The sequence below is a fragment of the Neoarius graeffei genome, chromosome 25 (assembly GCF_027579695.1).
Source record: "Neoarius graeffei isolate fNeoGra1 chromosome 25, fNeoGra1.pri, whole genome shotgun sequence".
Classification (NCBI taxonomy): Eukaryota; Metazoa; Chordata; class Actinopteri; order Siluriformes; family Ariidae; genus Neoarius; species Neoarius graeffei.
The window spans coordinates 35,622,432-35,649,922 of record NC_083593.1 but is presented as its reverse complement, the minus strand read 5'-3'; the positions used below and the strand labels follow the sequence as shown (position 1 = coordinate 35,649,922).

Genomic DNA, 27,491 nt, shown 5'->3' with positions numbered 1-27,491 from the left:
GGATGGATAGATGGATGGATAGTTGATGGGAGTGAGTAAATACAGTAAATATCTGCAGGGTTATTCACATGGATTACAAAAATCTGTGTACAATAGAAGTAGGAAAAGGGGGCTGCATCAGGAGCTTAGTGATCTGAGTGGTTCTGTATTGGGGGAAGCCATGGCCTAGAGCAGGGGTGGCCAACCAGTTGGAGACCAAGAGCCACATTTTTTTATTGTATTACCGCAAAGAGCCACATCATACACATGGGCACACGAACATCCCTTCCTCTCTCTCTCTCACACACACACACACACCTCTGCTCAGCCAGATTAATAGTAAATGTCACACACCAACATATTTACTCCTACAGCACTAAGACCACAGGCTGAGGCCAGTCATTTTTAACAATGAACATTGTGTGCACTTACTATGCATGCTGCTTAGTGGGACTCATGGCATTACCAAAAAAAAGCCACACCATACACATGACCGCACATGAACATCGCCCCCCCTCCCTCACAGACACACACGCACATGCTCAAGCACTCATCTCTGCTCAGCCAGATTAATAGTAAATGTCACATGCCAACATGAGAGAAATTTACTCCTTCAGTCAGTACTAATACCACAGGCCAGTCATTTACAGCAATCAATATTGTGTGCACTTACTATGCATGTTGCTTAGTGGGACTTCTGACATTCCTTGCCTTGAACAATCCTCTTCAAATCTGGCTTGCATTCCGTCGTTGCCACTCGAAGCAGTTCTTTCACATGGGTTTCAGTCAGAACAGAACGATGCTTTGACTTCACGTGTTTCATGGTAGAGAACACAGACTCGCAGACGTATGTTGACCCAAACATTGACAGTATCTTAAGCGCAGCCCGTTTCACATTCGGGTATTTTTCCAATGGCACGCTTTTCCAAAACTCAATGGTGCCTTCCCTCAAAACAGGTTTCAGTTGGTCTTCCTCACGAAGATCGATCATCTCCAACTCAGCCGCAGCTTCATCTGTGACTAGCGGAGCTTTCAAACAGTCCATCTCCGCATTGAATGGGTCGACGAGGAACGTAATCTGTGGCCTTTTCAGTTGTATATCACGGAACCGGGTTACAAAGCTTTCGTGCAGGTTTTCAATTAGTGTTGCGTATCTGGCTCCTTGCTTATTCAGGGAGGCGGGAAGCTTTGAAATGAGCTAATGACGACTGACATATAAGGCAGAATGGCTTGCCATTACATTCAACAAAAAAGTATAAACTCTCCCACTCTGTTAAAAATGTCCCATGTTCGTCTTCATATTTTCGTTTTGCTGTGCATTTTTTCATTGCCATTTTGAGAGGCTACTTGACACAAGATACACCTTGCCCAAAAACTTAGCGATTATCTCACGCACATGCGCATTTGACATGACCTGAAAATACCGTAATATACCCAAGCAAAGCGAAGATGCATTTGACGAAAATACCATACTGAACTCAAGCAAAGCGCACACGCACATTAAAAAAAAAACACAAACACAAACTTCGATATGAACGTAAGAGCCGCATGACACCGGGCAAAGAGCCGCATGCGGCTCGCGAGCCGCGGGTTGGCCACCCAAGGCCTAGAGGTTAGAGAAGCAGCTTTGGAACCAAAAGGTTGCTGGTTCAATTCCCTGGACCAGCAGGAATAGATGAAGTGCCCTTGAGCAAGGCACCTAACCCTCAACTGCTCCCTGGGTCAGGTGTGTCAAGGTCCTGTTGTATGTCAATCTGTATAAGAGTGTCTGCTAAATGCCTGTAATGTATTGAAAACTGAAAGTTCTTTTAGACAGGCGTCCAGTAATGAGCTTGCTGGCCTCTGGGAAGAAACTGTGCATGTCTGATTGTTTTGACACTCAGTGATTTGTAGAATCCGGCAGAAGGAAAAAGTTCAAATATGCAGTGTGCAGGATGTCGGGTATCGGTGATTATTCTGATTGTCCATTTCCTGACTCGGGAACAGTACAAGCAATGATCATTTATACAGTCCTGGCAATCTTCTGTGGCCTGATTCTGTCCTGATGAGCAGCTGAGCCAGACGAGACTGTGATGGCTATACAAAGGACAGACGCAATACATAGTTTGCACATGACGTCACAGAGTCGGGGATTCCCTAGTGGCGGCCATCTTGTGGGTCAAGCTTACCGTACGGGTGACTGAGCACACATTGTAACGCGCGAGTACAAAGTCTTCAAAAGAACCCAAGCAGGCTATTTAAAGCTAGCAGTGGTGCACACCTGTTGTATTCACGGCTGTCGTAATAGGTCAGATGATGACGTCAAGCGGAGCTTTTATGGAATTCCCACTGTACGGGAGCACGAAGGCGAGCAAACAAAGAAACTCAGCATACAAAGGAGAAATCTATGGATTATCAGCCTTCCAAACACAGCAAAGTCTGCTCCGATCATTTTATAAGTGGTAAGTTGTGTAAATAAACAATCAATTATGTTTAAGTTTGTTTTTGGAAACCAAAACATCATGTGAACAATCTCTGGAGAATGCCTAACTGGAACCGCGGAGTGTACGTTTACATTGTAATGTACACTTAATATCGCTCATTTGTCACGTTTCTATTTGACACTTGTCACTTCACTCACGCAAGGGTCATTTTTGAAAAACATTTTAGGTCTATTCTGTATGATTTGATTTGTGTTTAATCAACCAGGGATGCAAACAGCGCGCCTTTTGGCGGATGCCGCCTTTTTCACGGCTGAATCGCGCAGATCCGATTTTTTTTTTTAGGGGGGGCGTTGGAGTGTCTGATTATAATTTCAGAGTAAATTCTGTATTAAAATTACTAAATAAGCAAATCCGTTACAGTCCATGAAACACAAAGTATAAGGATGAGAATGTTTCATGGACTGTAACGGATTTGCTTATTTAGTAATTTTAATACAGAATTTACTTGGAAATTATAATCAGACACTCCAACGCCCCCCCTAAAAAAAAAAAAAATCGGATCTGCGCGATTCAGCCGTGAAAAAGGCGGCATCCGCCAAAAGGCGCGCTGTGAACATATAAAGTTGTATATATCAGACAGCCTTTAAAGTTTGATGAAGTCAGTTTCAGGCTTTGGAGCAGACTTTGGCAGTTTCAGGCTTTGGCAGCCCTGCATAGTCACTTGAAAATGCATCTTTGTCCACTTCGTAGGGGTCAATTCCCCCAATCAAGGCCAGTTTGGCTGCATACCGATGTCGTCTAATGTATACTTCTGTTTGCTTGATTTTGCTGACATTGATCTTTATTCTAGAAAACTGACTATATAACTTAATAAATTCGTCTGAGATAACGTAGCCGGTAATGGCGATGGTCCGTTTTGTTTGACCCACAAGATGGTGGCTGGAGGGCTTTCCCCGGAATGCCGTGACGTCAGTCAGTGCGTTTACATGCACATAGAGAAAATCAAATTTCTGCCGTAGCTCGACTGAAATCGAAATTCTAAATGCCATGGAAACACCTTAGCTCGGCTGAAATTGAACCGAGCTCGATTACGAGAAATCCAGTTACGCGACCTAGATTATGCGATTGTAGCCGAGCTACTTAGTGCATGTAAACCCTATCGAGCTACGTAGTCGAGCTACTTACTTCAGCACTGCCCCTTCCGGAAGTGACGAGACCACAAGCGGGAAACACAACAGCCTCGGTCGGCATGACAACAGTAGTAGAAACGTGCACTTCTGGAGCAATGAGGAGATAGAGTTCATGCTCATTCCGCTTAAGGAGTTGAATATATATATATATATATATATATATATATATATATATATATATATATATATATATAAATAAAATACATCTCAATATTGCTGTCCTTGTCGTTGTTCTTCTTGTGAACACGGAACTGATAACTTTGTTTACACTCTTGAATAGCTCTTCTTGACGACAACCGGAAGTGTACCAACATGATGGGGCGTGTAGCGCCACCTGTGTCTCGGGTGCACAATGTACCTCACACAATAGCTCGATTTCCTTGTGTGCATGTAGGATTGGATTTCTCTGGCACCCCTGCTGGGACCCTTAGCTCGATTACCGACAGTGGCTCGATTTGGATGTGCATGTAAACACACTGAGTGAAAACTACAGTGGGGCAAAAAAGTATTTAGTCAGTCACCAATTGTGCAAGTTCTCCCACTTAAAAAGATGAGAGAGGCCTGTAATTTTCATCATAGGTATACCTCAACTATGAGAGACAAAATGAGAAGAAAAAAAAATCCAGAAAATCACATTGTCTGTCTGATTTTTAAAGAATTTATTTGCAAATTATGGTGGAAAATAAGTATTTGGTCAATAACAAAAGTTCATCTCAATACTTTGTTATATACCCTTTGTTGGCAATGACAGAGGTCAAACGTTTTCTGTAAGCCTTCACAAGGTTTTCACACACTGTTGCTGGTATTTTGGCCCATTCCTCCATGCAGATCTCCTCTAGAGCAGTGATGTTTTGGGGCTGTCGCTGGGCAACACGGACTTTCAACTCCCTCCAAAGATTTTCTATGGGGTTGAGATCTGGAGACTGGCTAGGCCACTCCAGGACCTTGAAGCCACTCCTTCGTTGCCCGGGCGGTGTGTTTGGGATCATTGTCATGCTGAAAGACCCAGCCACGTTTCATTTTCAATACCCTTGCTGATGGAAGGAGGTTTTCACTCAAAATCTCACGATACATGGCCCCATTCATTCTTTCCTTTACACGGATCAGTCGTCCTGGTCCCTTTGCAGAAAAACAGCCCCAAAGCATGATGTTTCCACCCCCATGCTTCACAGTAGGTATGGTGTTCTTTGGATGCAACTCAGCATTCTTTCTCCTCCAAACAGGACAAGTTGAGTTTTTACCAAAAAGTTCTATTTTGGTTTCCTCTGACCATATGACATTCTCCCAATCCTCTTCTGGATCATCCAAATGCTCTCTAGCAAACTTCAGACGGGCCTGGACATGTACTGGCTTAAGTAGGGGGACACGTCTGGCACTGCAGGATTTGAGTCCCTGGCGGCGTAGTGTGTTACTGATGGTAGCCTTTGTTACTTTGGTCCCAGCTCTCTGCAGGTCATTCACTAGGTCCCCCCATGTGGTTCTGGGATTTTTGCTCACCGTTCTTGTGATCATTTTGACCCCACGGGGTGAGATCTTGCGTGGAGCCCCAGATCGAGGGAGATTATCAGTGGTCTTTGTATGGCTTCCATTTTCTAATAATTGCTCCCACAGTTGATTTCTTCACACCAAGCTGCTTACCTATTGCAGATTCAGTCTTCCCAGCCTGGTGCAGGTCTACAATTTTGTTTCTGGTGTCCTTTGACAGCTCTTTGGTCTTGGCCATAGTGGAGTTTGGAGTGTGACTGTTTGAGGTTGTGGACAGGTGTCTTTTATACTGATAACGAGTTCAAACAGGTGCCATTAATACAGGTAACGAGTGGAGGACAGAGGAGCCTCTTAAAGAAGTTACAGGTCTGTGAGAGCCAGAAATCTTGCTTGTTTGTAGGTGACCAAATACTTATTTTACCGAGGAATTTACCAATTAATTCATTAAAAATCCTACAATGTGATTTCCTGGATTCTTTCCCCCCATTCTGTCTCTCATAGTTGAAGTGTACCTATGATGAAAATTACAGGCCTCTCTCATCTTTTTAAATGGGAGAACTTGCACAATTGGTGGCTGACTAAATACTTTTTTGCCTCACTGTATGTATAGTGGCTCTGTAAGACCTATGTGCTTCTTTAATTGTCCCAGGAAGTACATCATCTCAAGAAGTGCCTTTTTTGAGACGGACAGTTTTCTGACTTCCAGAAACATGAAGGCCTCCCCGGTTAACTCCCCGGTGATGTTTAAAATGGTAATTGGGGGTTGGTGCTGTAGAATGCAGTTTGAAGTCCATTGTTTTGTGAGTTCAGCTCCAGGTTGTTATGACTGCACCCAAGGGGAACCTCTTTTGTATGCAGACTCATCGTCATTAGTAATTCGGTTATCTCAGACGTAACCGAACAGTCAGGTTCCACTGTTGGCACCTAAAAAGGAGCAAAAGCTTCATTATCTGTTCCTCTTTTTCCATTTTCGTTCTTTGTTGTGTTTAATGAGAAATCCAATGTACAACTGAACTGGGGGAAAAGTTAATTGAATTTGCTTAATTGAAATGTGTTCACCGGTTCTACATGAATGTATAACACAATTTATTTTTGTGCAGCCAGCATGATTTGATCATGTTTTTTTTTTTTTTCAAAACCCTGGAATAAAATCAAGCTCTGTGTAGTCATCCAAACCCAGGACTTTGGCGTTATGAGGCTGCGATGTTAACCTGTGTGCTATCGTGTCACACCTGAGTTAACCAAGTTAATTTAAAATTATAGTCACTTTTCCTGTCATCACCAACGTCCTTGCTGGATTTTGTAACGTAATTGGGTCAGTGGCGAACCGTTATTATTCGATCTGGGACTTCAGCTCAGCCAAAACGTAGCCAGACGCACCAAAAAAGCAACAGAGCAAAGTTTTCTTAACTCACTTCATCCTTCATGGCCTCAGTCATAACCTCTGTAACTGACCGTATCAGTCGTTCTGAATTTTGTTTGACGTGTCTACAAATCTAGTTGCAGTATCAAGATGACAGCAGAGGGGGGAATGTCATGTTAAGACAAAAAAAAAAAATCCAGCATCTCCAAGTAGTTCCCTTTGTTTTCAGAGCCCTTGCCCTCATCATGTCCTCTGAGCGCGAGCTCTTGCTTCCCCAGAAACACAGCGGTGTTAATGAGCCGCTTCGGCATCTCCCTGTTCTGCCTGACTTAGTTTTTGTGGGCAAGGATTTGTTTGTGGTGCTGCTCGTCCAGCTGGAGGTCTACTCTGGTGTCCCTGAAAGTTTTTAAGCTCACTGTAGTTTGCGGATGTGCAGCTGAATTTTGATCATGGTGGGCTGACTTTGTTAGGTTAGTAATGCTAATAAATTCAGCATAAGCCCAGATGGATGACTCGTCCGTTGAAAAGCAGACAACTCTAGCAATACAGCCTGTGTTTTTTTTTTAAACAGCCAGTCATCCATGGATAGCATTGATAAAATTGTCGACTCTGAAATGTCTTTCAACAGTTTTCCCATTTTCCGTTAGGTCCAGTGCTGGAGTTGGTCTTCCCTTTTGTATTATAAATTATTTCTCTGCAAAATCCCACCTTGAAAAAAGCAACTCTATTAAGCTGGCCACGTCGAGCTCCTCTGGCACAGCTGCAGGCATAATTATCTTACCGTACTTCACTGCTGCGCTCACGGCACCGACTCACGGTTAAAGCTAGACGGCCTTTCAATTTAATAAAATCGGTGAAATTTGGTTCCCTCTGAAATTTGGTCATTGTGATGTATGTTTATTTCTGCAATATCTAAAAAAAAAAAACAAGTTGGGAAGTTATTTAATTTGAAGGGATTCCCGAGCAAATAATGTGCATGAAATCGCTCGCTTCACGCAGTCAAGCAGACCGAGGAAGTCCGTGTGCGCATGCGCAGGTTTACCTGCTTCTTTTCCTCCTTCTTTTGAGTTTTACGGCAGCTGATATCCACAGTGTTGCATTACTGCCATCTACTGGTTTACCATGACCGTGCACTGACAGTTCCATCATTCTGTCGCTAAACGAACAGCTGATCACACCGAGGTGCTCGCTGACCGCCGATATTTATTAGTTTGGTCCTGCATTTCCTTTCCTTCCCAACATAACGTCTTTTCTTCTCGCTTTCTGTTACTGTAGTCAGTGTTTCATGTTTAATTCGCACACTCGTGTCCTCCATTTTTCTCTCCTGTTTCAAATTTGTATCCCACAATGCCTTGAGCAAACGGGGAAAGCCCACCACGTCATGCATGACGTAGTATCTTGAATTGGGTCATGGTGAAGCAAGAAAAAATAGCGGAGAATTTAGGGCCACATGGCCCTAAATTCATTAATTGGTCTATTTAAAAGAGATTAAAAAAAAACCCTAATAAAATTGGAAGTCTGTGATTCGAATTCAAAAGCTTTCGGTCCACTAAACAAAAAGAATTGAATGTCGGGGAAAATTCTTTTTATGACCTACACTTGAAAAACCTGAAAGGCAGTCTACTTTTAAGCTCGCCTTGGCCTTCGAGAAGGCCTAGGGCGATTACGTTTTTGGTCCCTCCTACTACAAATCAAAATCTGATTGGTTAATTCATGTCACTTCCTGCATAAACGTACACTGCCATGGCCTTCTGTCCTGGCAATGAAATCCTCACCAATGAGTGAGCTGGCTGTAAACTCTTCTCAGCCTAGAGACGACAACAACAACACCAAAATCTCATTGGATAACTCGATTTTAATGTTTTCAGGACAGTAACCCTTTCATTTCTGAAGCAAATTTGATAGAAAATGAGGCCAGATTAAAATTAGAAGAGAATAATTGGAATGAAATTATGAAAGAAATTAAATGTAACAGGGCGGCACGGTGGTGTAGTGGTTAGCGCTGTCGCCTCACAGCAAGAAGGTCCGGGTTCGAGCCCCGTGGCCGATTAGGGCCTTTCTGTGCGGAGTTTGCATGTTCTCCCCGTGTCCGCGTGCGTTTCCTCCGGGTGCTCCGGTTTCCCCCACAGTCCAAAGACCTGCAGGTTAGGTTAACTGGTGACTCTAAATTGAGCGTAGGTGTGAATGTGAGTGTGAATGGTTGTCTGTGTCTATGTGTCAGCCCTGTGATGACCTGGCGACTTGTCCAGGGTGTACCCCGCCTTTCGCCCGTAGTCAGCTGGGATAGGCTCCAGCTTGCCTGTGACCCTGTAGAACAGGATAAACCGGCTACAGATAATGAGATGAGATTAAATGTAACATTTGAAATGCTGAGATGTTTGGACCTTCTCTGAAGACCTAGAAGGCCCTGACGGTTCCCCTCTGAATTGGATCATGTTAATACTAAGTGAATTGAATGGTCATGCTCACTCTTTGCAGTTCAAATTACTAGATCAGATGCTTGTTCAAATTAAATTTAGTATAGGCAACGATGAGAAACTAAACATTTGTATGTTAACTACACATAATTTCTCTCAAATCTGACCGACTATGTACTGTAATCCCTTTTTTTCAGTGCAGCAGAGACCGCAAATGCTCGAGTCAACTTCCCAAAATGCAACGCAGTTATATTTCACTGAGTTACGGCAGAGACTCGTCCATGAGATGAGTACAAGGCGTTGATGGTGGTATTAGTAGGAAAGATGAAGCTTTGGGAGCTGATCTGTTTCAGCAGAGTGTACAGATGAGGAGTTGCGAGAGCTGCATGGACTGAAGGATTAAAGCTCTGCTGCATTGCTTTGTTTATGAAGCAAGGGTTGATCACTACTGGGAACACTGTCAGCAGGTAGTCAAAGGGAATTGTGGGTAATGTAGAAGTTTAACTTTTGAATTTTATTACAAACTAAATCTCACCGAGAGCAATGAATGATGAAATAGGCAGCTTTTGCATCTTATCGTGTCCACATGAGCAGCAATGCAGGCTGTAGGATTTGTAATCTAATCTCTCAGAGTCTGTTCCATGGCAGGAATCTCGCCTCCACTATGCTTCAGAACCAACTGTATCTGCGACCTCCTCATTTCTTAAGCTCTCTGGACAAGGATAATCTTGTCATTCTTGTATAAATGTGGTTTTACCTTGCAAGCAGTTGGCAGGACAATCTATCCCGGACACTCGATGGTGGTTTATGTTCTGCTACCTTAAGTTTTGAGTGGATTTTTCTATTTATTGGGGTTTGTGATGCATCTTGGCTGACGTCGCACATCTTTTGGGCTGCTGCCTTGATAGCTCGTCTTCCAAAAAAAAAAAAAAATGCATGCCGTAATATAAATCTTCTATATTATATTTTGTGCCAGGTTGGCACTACTGAACTCGGCAGTGATTAATACTTGAGGTTCTTGCCAGGGATCTTGGCTGTTTCTCTGAATTTTATTATCATGATGGAGCTGAGCATTACTGTCCACATCTGATGTAATTTCACTGCAGTGGAAATGCAGCCTTTTTGGGAAATTTACTTGTGTGGGGGATTTTAATTTATTTTTCCCTTTCTACAAATAAGTTTCTTATAGGTTTCCTTGTATTTTGAATTGGTATTTGTATTTGGAATAATATTGATTTTAATCTGTCACTGAAAATTCTTTTTTCGTGAAATGAAAATAATAAACCAGGCCTTAAGGCTGTGTTAAGACTGAAAAACAGTCTCTCACACACACACACACACACACACACACACACACGCGCGCTTTTCAATGTTCACAATGCATTTCTTTTGATTAAAACCATGACTGCCTGAAGTAGTATTTATGATTTTATGAGTACACAGCTCTGTTTGGCAAATAAAAACTTTCTCTCTCTCTCTTTCAGCGGCTCGCACGTACTGGCATCATCATCACCACCAGCGAATCGGTCCTCCTGCAACTCATGGCAGATAAAGAGCATCCGAAGTTTAAAGAGATCCAAAACATCATTAAGGCCAGTGCTCCTGAGTCAGGCCTGCTCTCTAAGGTCTGAGTGGCATTTCCACTCTTGGCTTCGTTTTAATATCTCGTAGAGGTTTTGCAGAAATGCTTCAGCTGTGATGGGTGTTTTGAAGTTGTAAAGTTACCTCATATATGAAATCCTTCCAAATAGTCGTGTTTGTAGACAGTGGTGGACTTTCTCCAGCATTTACTCCTTAGCTATGCCGTGCAACAAAACTGCTTGATCCCAAGTACTTCTTCATTGTTTAACAGAGTTCCTGCTTTGTAAACCAGACAAAATGTACAAAAATGACAGTGAGTTAAATGAAATGAGTTTATTTAGTGTAATATTGTGCTGTCGAACGCGAGGACACCACTGCAAGTGTGAATGTAGTAGGGCTGTAACGATATGCGTATCGAAATCGCGATACGCAGAGCCACGATCCGTATCGCGATACAAGAAGGCAGAATCGCAGTACACCCTTTCAAACTTCTCCTCAGCCCAAAAACAGAGGCGCTTCCAAACTTCAATTTATGAATACTTTACTTTTTATTTAAATTACATTTTAAACTTACTTAAATTACTTTTTTTTATATCTATTAGTAAGTCGTTTTTTCGCCGACCTGCGACAATCTTCTGCGAGTCACGCAACGTCCACACTCGCCACTGGCAGAGCATTCATTTCTTTTAAGCGGTTGCCATTCTGGTTGCGACGCGGGGAGCGAATCTGTAAACAAGCAGCTCATTGGCTGGCTAGGTGTGCCACAAGCCAATCACAATCACTTGACCGGAAAGGCATGCAGTGTTGCCAGATTGGGCAGGTTTAGGTGCTTTTTGGCTGGTTTTGAACATATTTTGGGGTGGAAAACGTTAGCAATATCTGGCAACACTGAAGGCATGTCTGCTTGGGCGGAAGCCTTCTGCGGCAGTTACATTTTGACACGCGAGCAATGTTTCACCATAAAAATTCCGTAATTTCCATCTGTTTTCCGCGATCACAGAAAATCATTGGCCCTATGAGAGTGAGACAGTGAGAGAGCCACCCCCCCAAAAAAAATCTTAACGGATTTACACGATTTGGAAAAATGACTTTTTCAGAACCGAAAAAAACAGAGCTTCCGGCTCAACAGTAGTATTTTGAGAAATAAAACAATCTTTGGATATACATTTGTTCATTTTTGCATACATATTACTCATTCTCTGCAGTGGTCTGAATTATTTGTTATTAAATAGTTAATGTAAGTAAGTAAATGTTAATAAGTCAAATTTACTACTTTAAAAAAAAAAATTTTTTTTAAAAATCGTGGGCGTATCGAATCGTGGGTCAAAAATCGCGATACGAATCGAATCGTGAGTTGGGTGTATCGTTACAGCCCTAGAATGTAGCATAGCCACTCTGACAACCATAACAGCCTGGAAGTGTGTCTTTACTTTCTGTTCAAGTCTCTAACTTTTTTTTCTTTTCTTCCTAAGCTTTAAGAATACACATTCACAGAACCCCCTGAATTCCTGTACCTTCAAAATAGCTTCCGAAATGCATTTAAAGGGTACCTGTACAGCATTTAAATCTGATCTAGATCAATAGTACAAGGCCTAATTATAATAATGCACACAAGCGCAGCCACCAGATTAACTGTAATGAGCTTCAAAGTCCAAAAGCACGCCAAGTTTTATTGCACATGGTGACCAAGTTGTCAATAGCCAGGTATCGGAAGTTAAGTATAGCTGATGTAAACATACTTGTTAGCCTGGATTTAGTCAGATGAAAGAGTTATCAAGTCAGTATGGACAGCGGAGAAACCGGATATCTGTATGAACCTCGGGGAGGGAAAGACTATCCGAATCTGGTAAATGGATAAACCTGGTTTTGAAACGTATGTCGAACACAAGCCAGCACTGGAAATGGCCTCTTTACATGCCATCGTAGCCAGGCATGTGAGAGGGACAGCACCAGATGAAGAACTCACAAATCGGTAAGCAGCCTATTATATATTAGAAACTCAGTGTGTATGCACATGTTTATGTACAGTTGTGGTCAGAAGTTTACGTACAGTGACATGAATGTCATCTTGGATATCAATGTCATGACAATGTTTGGGCTTTCAGTAATTTCTTTGAACTGTTCCTTAACTGTGGCGGAATTATTGTACAACATACATCTTTAATAAAAAAAGAGTTTGGTGCACAAGTTTAAATTTTCTTTGGGTTTTCTGAAATCAATACAGGGTCAAAAATTTACATACGCTCACTTTGATTATTAATTCAGAGGTAGGCCGAGGTCTCTTAACTTCCTGTTAGTGATCATGATTGACTACAGCTGGTAGGTTCTCTTTGCCTTCATAAAAAGGGTTTGTTTGCAGCACTCATTGGATTGACCAACACACAATAAAATGGGAAAGTCCAAGGAGCTCAGTGCAGATCTGAGAAAGAGGATCGCAGATATACACAACTCCGGGATGTCTCTTGGAGCCATTTCTAAACAACTGCAAATTCCAAGATCAGTTCAAACAATTGTATCCAAGTTACTGTGAGGTATAGTCACTTTGCTTCAAGAAAATTCAAACTGTCACCCTCGGCTGAAAGTAAATTGGTTCGGATGGTCAGGAACAACCTGGGAACCACCATGGCACAGCCCTGCCATGAACTGGAAGCTAATGTATCACTGTCTACAGTTCAGATCACCATGGACTAAGAGGCTGCTATCAAGAAATAACCCCCTGCTCCAAAATTGACACCTTCAAGCTTAATTAAGTTTGAAGCTGAGCACACAGACAAATAAAAAAGCCTTCTGGAGGATAGCTGTATGGTTAGGTGAGACAAAGATTGAGTTGTTTGGCCACAATGACCACCATGTACAGAGGGACGCTGTACCAGCTGGTGGTGGTGATGGGCTCATCATGCTCTGGGGCTGTTTTGCTGCCAGTGGAACTGGTTCATTGCACAAAGTGGATGGAATAATGAAGAAGGAGGACTACCTCAGAATTCTTCAGCATAAATCATCAGAAACTTGAACGTGACTTGGGAATTACAACAGGACAATGAACCCAAACACGCATCAGAGCTGATTGTGGAGGATAAAGCAGGCTAACATTAAGCTTAAAACAAGTCCTGACTTCAACCCTATTGAAAATATATGGACCGTGCTTATAAGTCGAGTCCATGCCAAGAAAAAAATAATAATTGAACTGTACCAATTCTACCATGAAGAGTCGTGAAATATCCAACCAGAATTCTGCCAGAAGCTTGTTCATGGTAAACAAAAATGTTTGGTCAAGGCATACATGTCAGCCTTTGGTCAATCAAACCTGTATAACCAACCTCCAAAATCCGTATTTCCCTTATAAAATCCGTATAAGATGCAAATTAAAATAATTTACCTAAAATTTGAATGATAATTAACAATATATCCCAGTTACTTTTTATTCAATATTAATAATAATAAACCTTCAGAATGAACACACAGCTCCAATGTTTGACAAAAACACAAAGTGTTATCAGCGTAGTTACGAAGGAAATACTTCGTTGTTTGGAGACAGGTTTCACCGAGCGGCTGTTATGCGCGAGACTTCATATTAGCCACAAAGTCAGAAAAATCTGTTCGTAAAATTACGTTATAATGACCAAATACAATGAAAAGTATTTTTCCAGTCTCACCTGTGAAAGGTAATCCCATGTGATCTCGTTTGGACGGTAAACCTGTTGGTACAGTTAAACGCAGCACATGAATGAGGCATCTTTATTCTCGGCTACTGTCTAGACGCTATACCAGAGACGGGTGAAGAATCTCCACTTTGCCACATCCAACATGGTGGCGAGGATGACGTATGATTCTACGCAGAAGGCGGCGTCTATGTTTATCTATGACTTCCCGGTTGGCGGGATTCTCACAATGCAGTGTGCGCATGATCAAAAGTGGAACGAAGTCTCACTACCACAAGATAACGGGCGATTTCATAAGACTCTTTACTGGCTGTCTGTGATGTACAGTACGTTTGTAAATGTTATGCGCTCTTTTATCATCGTGGGAATTGATTATAGCTCTAAATAAATATTGAAGTTTTTTTAAAGAATCCGTACAACTTTATTTATATGCCCGTATACTACGTTTATTGAATCAAATCCGTATAAAATACAGACATTCCGTATAGGTTGACATGTATGTCAAGGTGAATCTTGCGAAGAGACATTTTACCCAAATATTAGGTGTGCTGCATGTATAATTTTGACCCTGTGTTGATTTCAGAAAATCCAAAGAAAATTAAAACTTGTGCACCAAATTCTAGTGTGTGGGGTTTTTTTTAATTAAAGATGTATGCTGTACAGCCTGCCACAGAAAAAGAACAGTTCAAAGAAGTTGCTGAAAGCCCAAATATTGCCATGACATTCATATTCAAGATGACATTTATGTCACTGTATGTAAACTTCTGACCACAATTGTGTGTGTGTGTGTGTGTGTGTGTGTGTGTGTGTGTGTGTGTGTCCATACTAGCTATAAAGCCTATTTATTGTGTGTGAGAATACAGGTATAGACATGCAGTGTGCCATAATAGTTTATAAGGTCTAAATATAGGCTAGTGATGGCTCGAATGTGAATTTGTAGCAGAGTGGAGCAAAGCTCCTTAAGAGAATATGGTAATGCATCGACCTGATTTTTGATGGCTTTTGTAACTGTAGGGAACCCAATCGTAAATGCAAGGCAATGCATCTCAAACACTTCATCATCAGACAATGAAACGTATGTTTATTTACATAAGATGGATGGGTTTTTATCTAGTGCTTTTTTTAATTTGCTTTTTTAACCTCCTAGGGCTTAGCGGTCACATGCGTGGACAGCACTTTATGGAAATTCGGAACAAGAATCCACATATGTGGACATACTTTTTCTCTAAAAGTACATCTTATCAAAAGATGATGCTTAGTTTTTATTCTAATCAGGTTCTAATAAGCCCAAATAGCAAAGAGAAATAAAAAATGCATGTAAAAAAACAGCTTGGGCCTTAGGAGGTTAAAAATGACGTGAGATTATTTACTAACGCATTTTACAGTCGTTGGGAGCTCTGCTTTTAGGCAGTGCCTAAATCAATCAATATCTATCTATAAACTTGACATTGAAATTTTGACAGCGAAACAACACGTGTTTTTTTTTGTTTGTTTGTTTGTTTGTTTGTTTGTTTGTTTTTAAGCAAGGCAGCTTTTTTTTTTTTTTTTAACCTAGACCTAGATCTACATTTAACAGTCAAATTGTTATTGCATGTGAACTAATACACTGAACGATTGTTATACCTTTCTTGTATTTCTTCTAGTTAATCGGCTTGCGTGATCTGAATCCCTTTTCCGTGGACAGTGCCAGAATATTGCTGGCACGGCATCAGGATTGAGTCTAACGCAACCTGCGTAGCCCAAGAACTCGTCCTGTAGGTTCGTTTCAAAGCAATTGGGCTCAAAATGGTCCTCGTAAAACAACAGAATTTCTACCAAAGGAGAGCGTTTCTAAAGTGTGACCTCTTCCCAAGTTGTGTAGCCAGCATTTAGCAAGTCTCTCAGTTGTCTGCAATGGAACACAGAAAAAATGCTTTCCCTTATCACATTTATTATATATTTTTACAACCATAGGCTTTGCACGCTGCCATTTTTCAACAAGGTTTTGTACGTCCAGCTATATCACGGTGTCGGGAGCAACGAGCCAATCAAGATACAGGAAACCAATCAACAATACTACATCATGCTGAACTTTAACACTGGCCACAAAATGACAATATGGCTGCGTGCTTAAAGGGGTACCAAATATAATATATACAGTTGCTGATGTGACAAAGTAACGTATTCTTAAGTATTCTATCAAATTTATATACTAGAAAACAACGAAATATCTTGGTAATTGTAAATATAATAGTCGGTACGCTAAATGGCACAAGAGTCGCCATTTTTAAAAGACCGTGACGTCAGCCCTACCCACTGCACTAGGAGAGAAGCGTGTAATCATGGCGTCGGGCGCATCAAGTGAAAGCGACAGCTCTGTCGAATCATAAGAAGAGATCCCGCAAGACACACTGCAAGCAGGCTATGGCTTAGAAGGGTACCAGTTTGAACCAGTTTGTGTAGCCGATCACTTACAATTCATCCTACTTTCCGATTCACACGTGCTATTCCCAACCTCAATGAGCCAACACAACTGGGCACATACATATGTCATGAGTGTTACGCAGAGAAAATGAACGTGCATTCTGATTGGATAAAATTAATATCATGGCGGGCTGTTCAAACTGCGGAAATAGTTTGCTCGAGCTACTTTCAAAACACTATAACTTTCCAACCTTAGAACAAAAAACTTTTGTAAGTCTTGAATAAGGTTCGTTAATGTGTGTTTTATTGTTATATTTACTCTATATATTGCCCTCTGTTCCCCTTTAAGTGAGCAGGAATACAAAATTTTAAAGCATTGCTTTATGCGACACAGGGTGGCGATACAGGGCAGTCAAAATGCATTGGTGCAAAACATGTAGCATTTCTAGCCTATGTTTATTTTTCGGTGCAGGTACCCTTTAATATTTCTGGAAAATCGGGTAATAGTTGATGTATTCAGTACACAGTAATCCAACTCTATACACTACCATTCAGAAGTTTGGGGTCACTCAGACAATTTTGTGTTTTCCATGAAAAGTCACACTTTTATTTACCACCATAAGTTGTAAAATGAATAGAAAATATAGTCAAGACATTTTTCTTGCCATTTTGAGCATTTAATCGACCCCACAAATGTGATGCTCCAGAAACTCAATCTGCTCAAAGGAAGGTCAGTTTTATAGCTTCTCTAAAGAGCTCAACTGTTTTCAGCTGTGCTAACATGATTGTACAAGGGTTTTCTAATCATCCATTAGCCTTCTGAGGCAATGAGCAAACACATTGTACCATTAGAACACTGGAGTGAGAGTTGCTGGAAATGGGCCTCTATAGAGATCTTGCAGTCACGTGACCGGAAAGCACACAGACGCCATCTTGTCGGGCAACAACACAGCTGAATACTGCTGCACTCGTGTACAGAATGGATCAATTTCAACCGACGGACTACACGGCTCATTTTTCTAATGAACAGATAACTAGATATATGTCTAAAATAAACGATCTACAGATTAGTGACCCTTATGGCTTACCGGACGGAGTTTTCACGACCATGTCAGTGGATTTTGAACTGCCAGCGGAATACCCAGACGTGCATAATTACCTCATTAACTTTCCCTCGCTGTTCAGTGGTGAAGCACTACGTGCTTATAAATCTCTGCACAGTTATCTTTACAGAAATTCAGGATTTGTCAGCGACTCAGATGTGGCATCTTGTAAACAAGAAAATAATCCTCACTGGATGGGTAAGTCACTTAAGTATTACTAGTACTGCACTGACCAGCCGATTATAGAATAGAATAAGGTAATTCCAGCTGTAATTCCAAATCGTCCGTTTTGTTTACATGGATCTGGCGTTGGAGAGACAGAGGCTTAGCAGTGGAGGTTTGAGTGGCTGTTTTCTGAGCTTAGTCAACAGGCCGGCTCTGCAGCCTTGCTTTCGCTTCCGTTCCCGGCGCCGCCTCCTTCGCTTTGCTTCCGATAACAATCCACGGAGACCCCGCTGGTCTCGCTATCTTGTCTGGAATGTTTTTTTTTTTTTTTTCTCGTCCGGAATGTTGTGCATGCGATGGAAATCACTACAAACCATCATTTTCTGCTGGAAACCAATGTCCAGTAAGTCCATACGGTTGTAGTGGATATTGAAGTCCAGTACAGATGAACAACACGCAAAAATACACATAAAAAACATAAAAAACGTGCACAGGTAGGGTGAGCTTGTAGCCGCAGCCGTTGTAGTAGAATTGTATATAGTAGGGTTTTCCAGAAGAAAAGGTAGAAGTAGAAGGCGGAAATATGGCGTTTGACCGACAAGATGGCGTCTGTCACAATCTGGATCGGCTGTGACGTCACATGCAAGTGCTCCATACACCTATGTAGATATTGCACCAAAAACCAGACATTTGCAGCTAGAATAGTCATTTACCACATTAGCAATGTATAGAGTGCATTTCTGATTAGTTTAAAGTGATCTTCATTGAAAAGAACAGTGCTTTTCTTTCAAAAATAAGGACATTTCAAAGTGACCCCAAACTTTTGAACAGTAGTGTAAATACATGGGCTGTAGAAGGTCATAAGTATTAAACTAACCTTGGTGACTGAAAAGCATCTCTAATTAGGAGATTAATGCACCACTGGAGCTTGAGGTCTTGCGCTGCTTTAGTGTCTGTACTGAATTAATAGCTTGTAATGTGTTTAGTACTATGTTTGCATGGCATTTGGTTTGAATAGGGCTATAAATAAAGTGTGTTCTGTGTATCTCTCCCAAACTCATTTTACATGATGATGTTTGTTCCCCCCCCCCCTTCTCTTTTCTTTAAAACATTGTTACTGACCTGTTCTATCTTTTGCTTTATAATATTGAAATCTGCTTTCTCAGTGTGTCATTATGGTATTGAGATCTTATTAGAGAGACACTTCAGAGTGTTGGTACTAAAAGTAGACTATCTCTTGTTTGGGCAAACTTCAGAATGTGTTGCATGCCATTAAAGAGCTACTGCACATTTTAAATGTGTTTTTTGAGCTGTAAACTAAAATGACTGCACGGCGATGAAACGCATCAACGTTGGTTGAAAAAATGACCATTTTTTTATTGGTTGAAAAATGTCTCAAAGCGCCATCTATTGGTTAAAATCATCCTGACCCTTGTAAGGCCGATGTTGACATGGAGTCAACCGTTTGGCGCTTCATACTTCTTCTAAGTTATGAAATTTATAATGCACTCTAATCAGAGGTGGGCGGCCCACCTCCCCCAAACCCCACCCTTGAGTGGGAGACTGTGACTGCATCCGAATACTCAGTATGTACTAACGACGGGTAAGTACCTACTATAAGGCCATAATTGTAGTATGTTCTATTGCTGGGTTTCACGTGATGTCACATCTGCCTCATTAGATATTCAAAGCTTTAGCTGGTGGTCTACCAAAGCTCAGTTGACACAGCGTTTGTACGGAGAAGGTGCATTGCTCTCATGAAAAATGCCTTACACTTGCGTCGTTTTAGGTTGTTCGAATCGATCAAACCGTGAAACTGAAAAGTTTCTTCAGGGTTCCCCGTGAACTAATAAAACAGGGTGAACAACACAGGATTTCACAAAAAGACGTCAAGAAAGGTGGCTTTTGAACCTCTCACTGAAATCGAAGCGAGCCGAGTCGAAGCATGCTGGAGTTTGCAGTGATCACTTGGTGAAAGGTTTGTATCTCCCTCTCAGCTACGTCCTTAGTGTTTTCCAAGTACTTTTCTTGCTATCTGTCGTTATTTTATGGCACTTTTTTTTTCTTTTAAGTCACGAAACACTAAAGTCCCCAGCTGTTTCTTTGTTTCCTCCTCACTCCTCGCAAAGTCCATATGCATGAAGGTCGCGACAAAATTCTTCCCCAGCCGTACAGTTACAATGCATCGTGATCTCTTCTCTGTCTTGTTTAACTAAGATCCAGGTCTTTAAAGGGGTTTCTGATGATCTTTGTGAATGATTTACCTGAAAGATAAGAGTGAAAACAAGTGAGAATCAAGCAAAGTGTTGTTTGTTTACACTTCAACTTGCAGCGCTTCGTTGTAAAGACGCGAATGAAAAGCTTTAAAAAAAAAACATACTTGCATGGGCAAAAACAATCCAGGATTCATTCGGTAGTGACTTGATACCGAGGTCCTTTACCCAGCCACATACAAAAAAGTTTTAAGCCTCCATACTCTTCCACGCTTTCATCTGTTTTGCAGTGTAGAAGGACGTCTGCAACACCAGATAGTTCGAGATGTCGGGGAACTCGACTGAAGGGTAGTTTTCGAGATCGTATGACAAATCCTTCTTTCCCAGACTGTAGGGGTCGATTCCATTGCACATAGCAATCTTCTGAATATATCTAAAGCGAGCAGTGGCTTCTAGATTACGAGCATACTCTGATAACTTATCGCTAGTTGTTTGCACTACGGCAGCTGTTTAGACCACCAGCTATTTCACTTCTGGTAAAACCACTACGAAAAATCCTGTGACTGAAACCCAGCAGTAAGTATGCGAGCAAGTACTAAGGATGCAATTTGAACCTACTCCGTCACCATCTAACCTGTAAGTTCACAGACGACGTATGTATGCTGCGAAATGAAAAAACAAATATTTCCGTAACTGCAGAAATGTTTAAACATTTCCTGATGCATTCGTACACCACTGTAACAACCCGCTTTGCTTCAGACACCCATCTTCTTTCTATTTTTCCCCAAGGAAATCTTCAGTTGTTCTGAGGCTCCAGCTGAATTATGGGATATCGTAGTGTAGCATAGTGTGGTACGTTTGCATACTACAGATATGGTAGATCATCCAGGTACCGTTTAAATACCTACCGAGTCCTGGGACTCCCTACATACTGCTTCTTGCATCCTAATAGCGTGTGAAATTGACTTGTGAAATCGCGCTCGTTTTGGATGCTGATCGAAACTCCCGGAGCGTCTCCTGCCTCACGCGTCCACGCCTCTCTTCTCAGCCCTCGTTTTTCAAAATTATGCGACAGGTGAATTTTTGGCTCAGACCTGAGGGTGAAGTTACACTTTTAACATGCTTGTGAATATTAATATGGTAGGGATGTTACTTATGAGCAATGTTGCAACAAGGCTGTGGGACTAGGTGTTGGTGTAAGGTGTTGTTTTAATTCTTAATTTTGATCTTTTTTTTCAATTTGATGTAGAATCTTATCCTATATAGTGGAATATTTTATTTGTAACATGTATTTTCTTTTTATTTAGTGTTTAATTTTGTTGTTGCTGGTCTGTGGTGTGTACTTGAAACAGTTCTTGTGGATTTGGGGTTTTGTTTTAAATTTTTTTTTAAGTGTAATTAAATTTTTTTTTCCTCCTACTTTATATTTTCTGAGTGACTTTCTATCCAAATCCTTATAAACTGCAATGGCACTGCATTGCCCCTTAAGTCTGTAAAGGTGTGTGTGGGGGGGGGACACAGACTTGCATTCTGTCAGCTTTGGGAAGATTGTGTTTGATTTAATTTGATGTACACTGCCGTTCAAAAGTTTGGGGTCACTTTGAAATGTCCTTGTTTTTGAAAGAAAAGCACTGTTCTTTTCAATGAAGATCACTTTAAACTAATCAGAAATCCACTCTATACATTGCTAATGTGGTAAATGACTCTTCTAGCTGCAAATGTCTGGTTTTTGGTGCAATATCTCCATAGGTGTATAGCATACCTGTCAACTTTGAGGTTTGAAAAAAAAAGGATATTTCCCAGATTTTTAACTCAAAATAAGGGAAAATTTCTGAAAGTCATACCCTTCACCAAAAGTGGGTGTGTAGTTGAATGGGGGGCAATTTTCTATCTAGTATTTGTGATTTCCTGTACTCTGGTGCATGCTGGTGATAGCCAAGACCCAAACTCAATATGCTTATGGTTTATAGAGTGCATTTATGAATAAACTATACATTTATTTTTATTTGCTTTCAGTGGTACCAGTTATTTCCCAAATTAAGGGCTAAAATACGTATCTAATGTTAAAATAAGAAAGGTCATTATATAACCAGTCAATAAATTCAATTCCATTGCAATTTATTATGGTTTTACCATAATCATGGCCTCGGAACACTAGCTAGCTAGCTAGATAGATAGAGTAATATAAAATATTAAACCAAGAGTGATTTAAAATGGGTAAGTTTCAGATAGAAAATAAAATAGACAATGAGTGGATAAAACGGTTAATACACCAATTAGTTTACACTAGGCTATTTATGAGGTCTTAGCCAGGACATACTTAATGTAAACATGTGTAGCTTACCTTTGATTATTTGGGAGGCTTTCGTTTTCCCCATGGAAAATTTCTTTGCGAGGGAAGAGTCTGGGAACATTCCAGCCACGCACTTGTTGAAATCATCAAAGAAAGAGAGGCTAATGTTTTTCTTAGCTATTAGCATCGCCATCTTCACCTCAGACCTAATCAGTGTTGCCACATACTGCTGACGTTTTCCAGCCCAAAATATGTTCAAAACCCGCCAAAATGCACTTGAAACCGCCCATTCTGGCAACACTGGACCTAATCACTTGTTCAGCCTCGCCTCCGGACGGAGTTCTGTAATTACTGATGCCTGAGAGGGCGGGGACGTGAATTCATGGCCCGACTTCCTGCTGTAAACTCCTGTCAGAGGTGCGTCATGAATTCTGGACCTACCGACTTTTTTTATATTGTGAAAATATGGGACTTTTATATAATGTCAAAATACGGGATATTTTCGGGAAAATAAAAAAATGGGAAGACAGCGGGAAATAAGTCAAAATAAGGGATTTCCCGGGAAAAACGGGAGGGTTGACAGGTATGGTGTATAGAGGCCCATTTCCAGCAACTATCACTCCAGTGTTCTAATGGTACAATGTGTTTGCTCATTGCCTCAGAAGGCTAATGGATGATTAGAAAACCCTTGTACAATCGTTAGCACAGCTGAAAACAGTTTAGCTCTTTAGAGAAGCTATAAAACTGACCTTCCTTTGAGCAGATTGAGGCTACATCCACACAACGGCAACGAGATGTTATTTAAAATATATATCGCGTCCAAATGGGCAACGATCAGTAAAATATCAGGTCCATATGGCAACGCAACGCTTGCTGAAAACGATGCAATACACATGCCACACCTCTAGGGGCGCTGTAAGACGGTCCCTTCGGAGACACCAGAACAATAGAAGAAGTAAGGACGCATGCGCATAAACTATTATGCGCGAGACTTCATATTAGCCACAAAGTCAGGAAAATCTGTTTGTAAAATTACATTATAATGACCAAATACAATGAAAAGTATTTTTCCAGTCTCACCTGTGAAAGGTAATCCCATGTGATCTCATTTGGACAGAAAACCTGTTGGTACAGTTAAACGCAGCTAATCTTTATTCTCCGCTTTGACCTATCCAAAATGGCGGCGAGGATGACGTATGATTCTACGCGGAAGGCGGCGTCTTCAATGGTCCGGAATAAAGTGAATGATACACGTTGATGGAATTAATTTGTTGTTTCTCACCTGTGAAAGGTAATCCCATATGATCTCGTTTGGATGGTAAACCTGTTGGTACAGTTAAACGCAGCTAATCTTTATTCTCCGCTTTGACCTCTCCAATATGGCGGCGAGGATGACGTATGATTCTACGCGGAAGGCGGCGTCTTTAATGGTCCGGAATAAATTGGATTAATTTGCTCCTCTACGCCCTTTTTGAGGAATGTATTGTCGGACTTAAATCAACATCTGAAAAGGTGAGATCGCTCCTTTTTTCCCCTATTTTTGCTGGCGGGATTGCACCATTACACAATACATATTCACAGTGAAAATATTTTGTAAGCGCGTTTCATGAACCAAGTTATAGGATTTGTTGACAACTCGCATCGCAATGAGAACATTATTGGCACTACTGGTGTTAAGAATCAGACCATTTCATAAATGAATATTTTGCTGTAGAGCTGCAGTGTTTGTACAATTGCATGTTTTTGCTTCACTATTACTGTCACTATTCTGCTTCTTGCATTACTACTGTGAACTAACACTGAACATAATAATAATAATAATAATATCCCAGCTCGTGTTTCACTCTCACTAGTGCTCTGTAAGGCTTTTTCCTGGTGATATTCGTTACACTTCTACCCGGCGTGAAGCACTCACAGTCATGTGGTTGTGACGTCATCGTAAACAAATCCGTTCTACTCATCCAGACGACTTCACAACGGCAACGTTGCCAGATCTTTCCACTCTGGAACCCGTTCTCAAAAAGATTGCGTTTTGGGCACCCAAAAACGCCGGTGCCGTGTGGACGCCAGGCCTAAACGATAAGCAATTGTATCGGAGTCACCTGAATCCGTTGCCGTGTGGACAGGGCCTGAGTTCTGGAGCATCACATTTGTGGGGTCGATTAAATGCTCAAAATGGCCAGAAAAATGTCTTGACTATATTTTCTATTCATTTTACAACTTATGGTGGTAAATAGAAGTGAGACTTTTCATGGAAAACACAAAATTGTCTGGGTGACCCCAAACTTTTGAACGGTAGTGTACCTTTTAGTATTTCAGCAGATTTTCATGCTGTGCAAGTTAAACAAGGGAAATAAAGCAAGATCTACTGAATCGTGTGTCGTGTCCCCCCCCCCACACACACACACACTTATTGCAGAACTGTGATTTGCTGCATACATAGTTATTGGTTATAGAGGAAAACTTTTCGTACTGTGTACAAAAAAGGGAATTCTTTTTAATAGTGAAAGTTCAGTAATGGAGATTACTCGATTACAATATGCCCTTCTTCGTTTTTATAAATGATCTTTTTTAAACTGCAGATGATTAGCAATCTAAGGAGTGACGTTTCAATACTTATTATTGCAAGATGAAATGAAAACCTAGAAAACGATATTGTGATTTTTTTTTCTCTCTCTCCTTGCTTTGAAATGTCATGCAGTACATCACTTCACATTACTACATGTGGTGGTAATGATGTGCAGATGAAATTATAATATAAATGAATGATGAATGAGTAGCACACTTCCATGACTGGCTAAGTAAAGGCTTTTGAATTCCTGATTGAAGATGAAATGATTTTCAACAAAATATTACATTACATTTGAGCAGTTTCACAAACAACCCTCCAGCATTTCCCTGTTTCCAGTAAACAAGACTGTAGTTAATCCAAATCAAATACTTGGATCTTTGCTGAAGATAATACTGAAGTGTCTGTTTCAGATTTTACAAAGGGGTGGGGTCGTGGGGTGATTTTATTTATTTTTTTCTCTTCTTCAAAAATCGTGCTTCTGAAGCGTATCCAGACCCTAACTGAGATTTCATCTGTGAACCAGCCTCCACTAGATGTTTGTGTATCAGTGTATGAGCAGGACAAATGTATACAGTGCCTATTTATATGAACAAGTCCAAACTGATTGTACTTCTTACACGTAGCCTACTTGATGTGACAAAATACTTTGTGCACTTTGTTCGCATTACTGTATACAGTAAGAGCACATTGATTTTTGTAACGGCTGACGTAATGTAATAAATGTTTATATTCACTGTATTGAGTCTCATTATATGCTGATGTTGTTTTATAGGGTATTGAATTATTTAAAAAGGGAGTCTAAAGGAAAGCATTCAGAGGGTTAGTAATGTTGGAGTTGAAGAAAAAAAAAATCCAGCATATACAGCAAGTGTTTATGATTGCACGGAGGGTGAAATGAAAGATTCAATTTATAACCTCTCTCTCTCTCTCTCTCTGTCTCTCATGCTGCTCCTCTATCAAGAGCCACTGCAAACTCTAATCATTACAGATTACGTCCAAGTGAATGGATTTGTGATTGAGCTTGATCATTTATTATCTGCTGTGTGAGAATTAGTAGAAGTAGCTGTCAAAAAGGTGACAGCAGACAAAAGGCACTGGGGGGGAAAAACATCTACAATCACCTTCTTAAAAACTCAGACTGAAAATACAAAAACCTCAGTGGATTCTAGCATCACTACAGGCTGAAAACTAGGTAATCACAGGATTAATCAGCTCTCTAGCTCTCTCGGACAATTTATATAGGACAGACATAATACATTTACTTGTTTTCATTTGGCAAATGGTTTTATTTAAAATGACTTATGAGTGGGGGACGGCACGGTGGTGTAGTGGTTAGCGCTGTCGCCTCACAGCAAGAAGGTTCGAGTTCGAGGGCCTTTCTGTGCGGAGTTTGCATGTTCTCCCCGTGTCCACGTGGGTTTCCTCCGGGCGCTCCGGTTTCCCCCACAGTCCAAAGACATGCAGGTTAGGTTAACTGGTGACTCTAAATTGACCGTAGGTGTGAATGTGAATGGTTGTCTGTGTCTATGTGTCAGCCCTGTGATGACCTGGCGACTTGTCCAGGGTGTACCCCGCCTTTCACCCGTAGTCAGCTGGGATAGGCTCCAGCTTGCCTGCGACCCTGTAGAAGGATAAAGCGGCTACAGATAATGAGATGAGATGAGAGATGAGACATAATACATTTACTTATTTTCATTTGGCAAATGGTTTTATTTAAAATGACTTATGAGTGGGGGACGGCACGGTGGTGTAGTGGTTAGCGCTGTCGCCTCACAGCAAGAAGGTTCGAGTTCGAGGGCCTTTCTGTGTGGAGTTTGCATGTTCTCCCCGTGTCCACGTGGGTTTCCTCCGGGTGCTCCGGTTTCCCCCACAGTCCAAAGACATGCAGGTTAGGTTAACTGGTGACTCTAAATTGACCGTAGGTGTGAATGTGAGTGTGAATGGTTGTGTGTCAGACCTGCGATGACCTGGCGACTTGTCCAGGGTGTACCCCACCTTTTGCCCGTAGTCAGCTGGGATAGGCTCCAGCTTGCCTGCGACCCTGTAGAACAGGATAAGCGGCTAGAGATAACGGATGGATGGACTTATGAGTGAGGCAGAATGCAATCTAAGCAAAGAGATATTTTATCGTCTAAACTCTGAAAGAAATCATATGGTATTAAAAACCAAGCAACATGTAAATGAAAAGTCATGGAGAGCACGATACTTGCGAAAATCACAAAGAAATGGAAGTTATGGCCGATTAGGTGTTTTTACAAGATTTGACCTTGGTGACCTTGACCCACCAAAAACTAATGATGTTTGTGTGACCCTAGTGAGTTGTCCTGTGCATTTTGGTGAAGATTGGTCAAGAAACGACGACGCTAGAGCACCAACAAACAAACGGACAGATCAGCATGCTTGCAAAAATGTCCGATTTTCGCAAGTAATCAAAAAGGAAACAAAAACGGTGATAACATTTTGCGGAACTACTCAAAAACTAATCAGATGTTGCTGACCAGATGAATATGAGCACTGTCTGGGTGTGGCCTATTATTCTAATTGGCACATTTGATTGACAGCTGCCTGGTCAAGACTTATAGCTTGCTACATCATTGAAGTAGAATACAGTGGTTAGCGCTGCCGCCTCACAGCAAGAAGGTCCG

At 41.2% G+C, this 27,491-nt stretch overlaps 1 protein-coding gene and 1 long non-coding RNA gene across 2 annotated transcripts in view; both read left to right on the top strand.

Moving 5' to 3' along the window:
- Nucleotides 1-14,679, top strand: part of isoc1 (isochorismatase domain containing 1) — a 35,456-nt gene extending 20,777 nt beyond the window's left edge. The window contains exon 5 of the mRNA XM_060908275.1: nt 10,342-14,679. Within this exon, the coding sequence (XP_060764258.1) occupies nt 10,342-10,488 (147 nt within the window). The 3' untranslated portion in view covers nt 10,489-14,679. The remainder of the gene's footprint in view (nt 1-10,341) is intronic.
- A 163-nt stretch (nt 14,680-14,842) lies between these two features.
- On the top strand, nt 14,843-25,584 carry LOC132873685 (uncharacterized). Its single transcript, XR_009651588.1, has 2 exons — nt 14,843-15,855; nt 23,392-25,584. It is a non-coding gene; the product is annotated as an uncharacterized LOC132873685 (long non-coding RNA).
- The last annotated feature ends 1,907 nt before the right edge of the window (nt 25,585-27,491 follow it).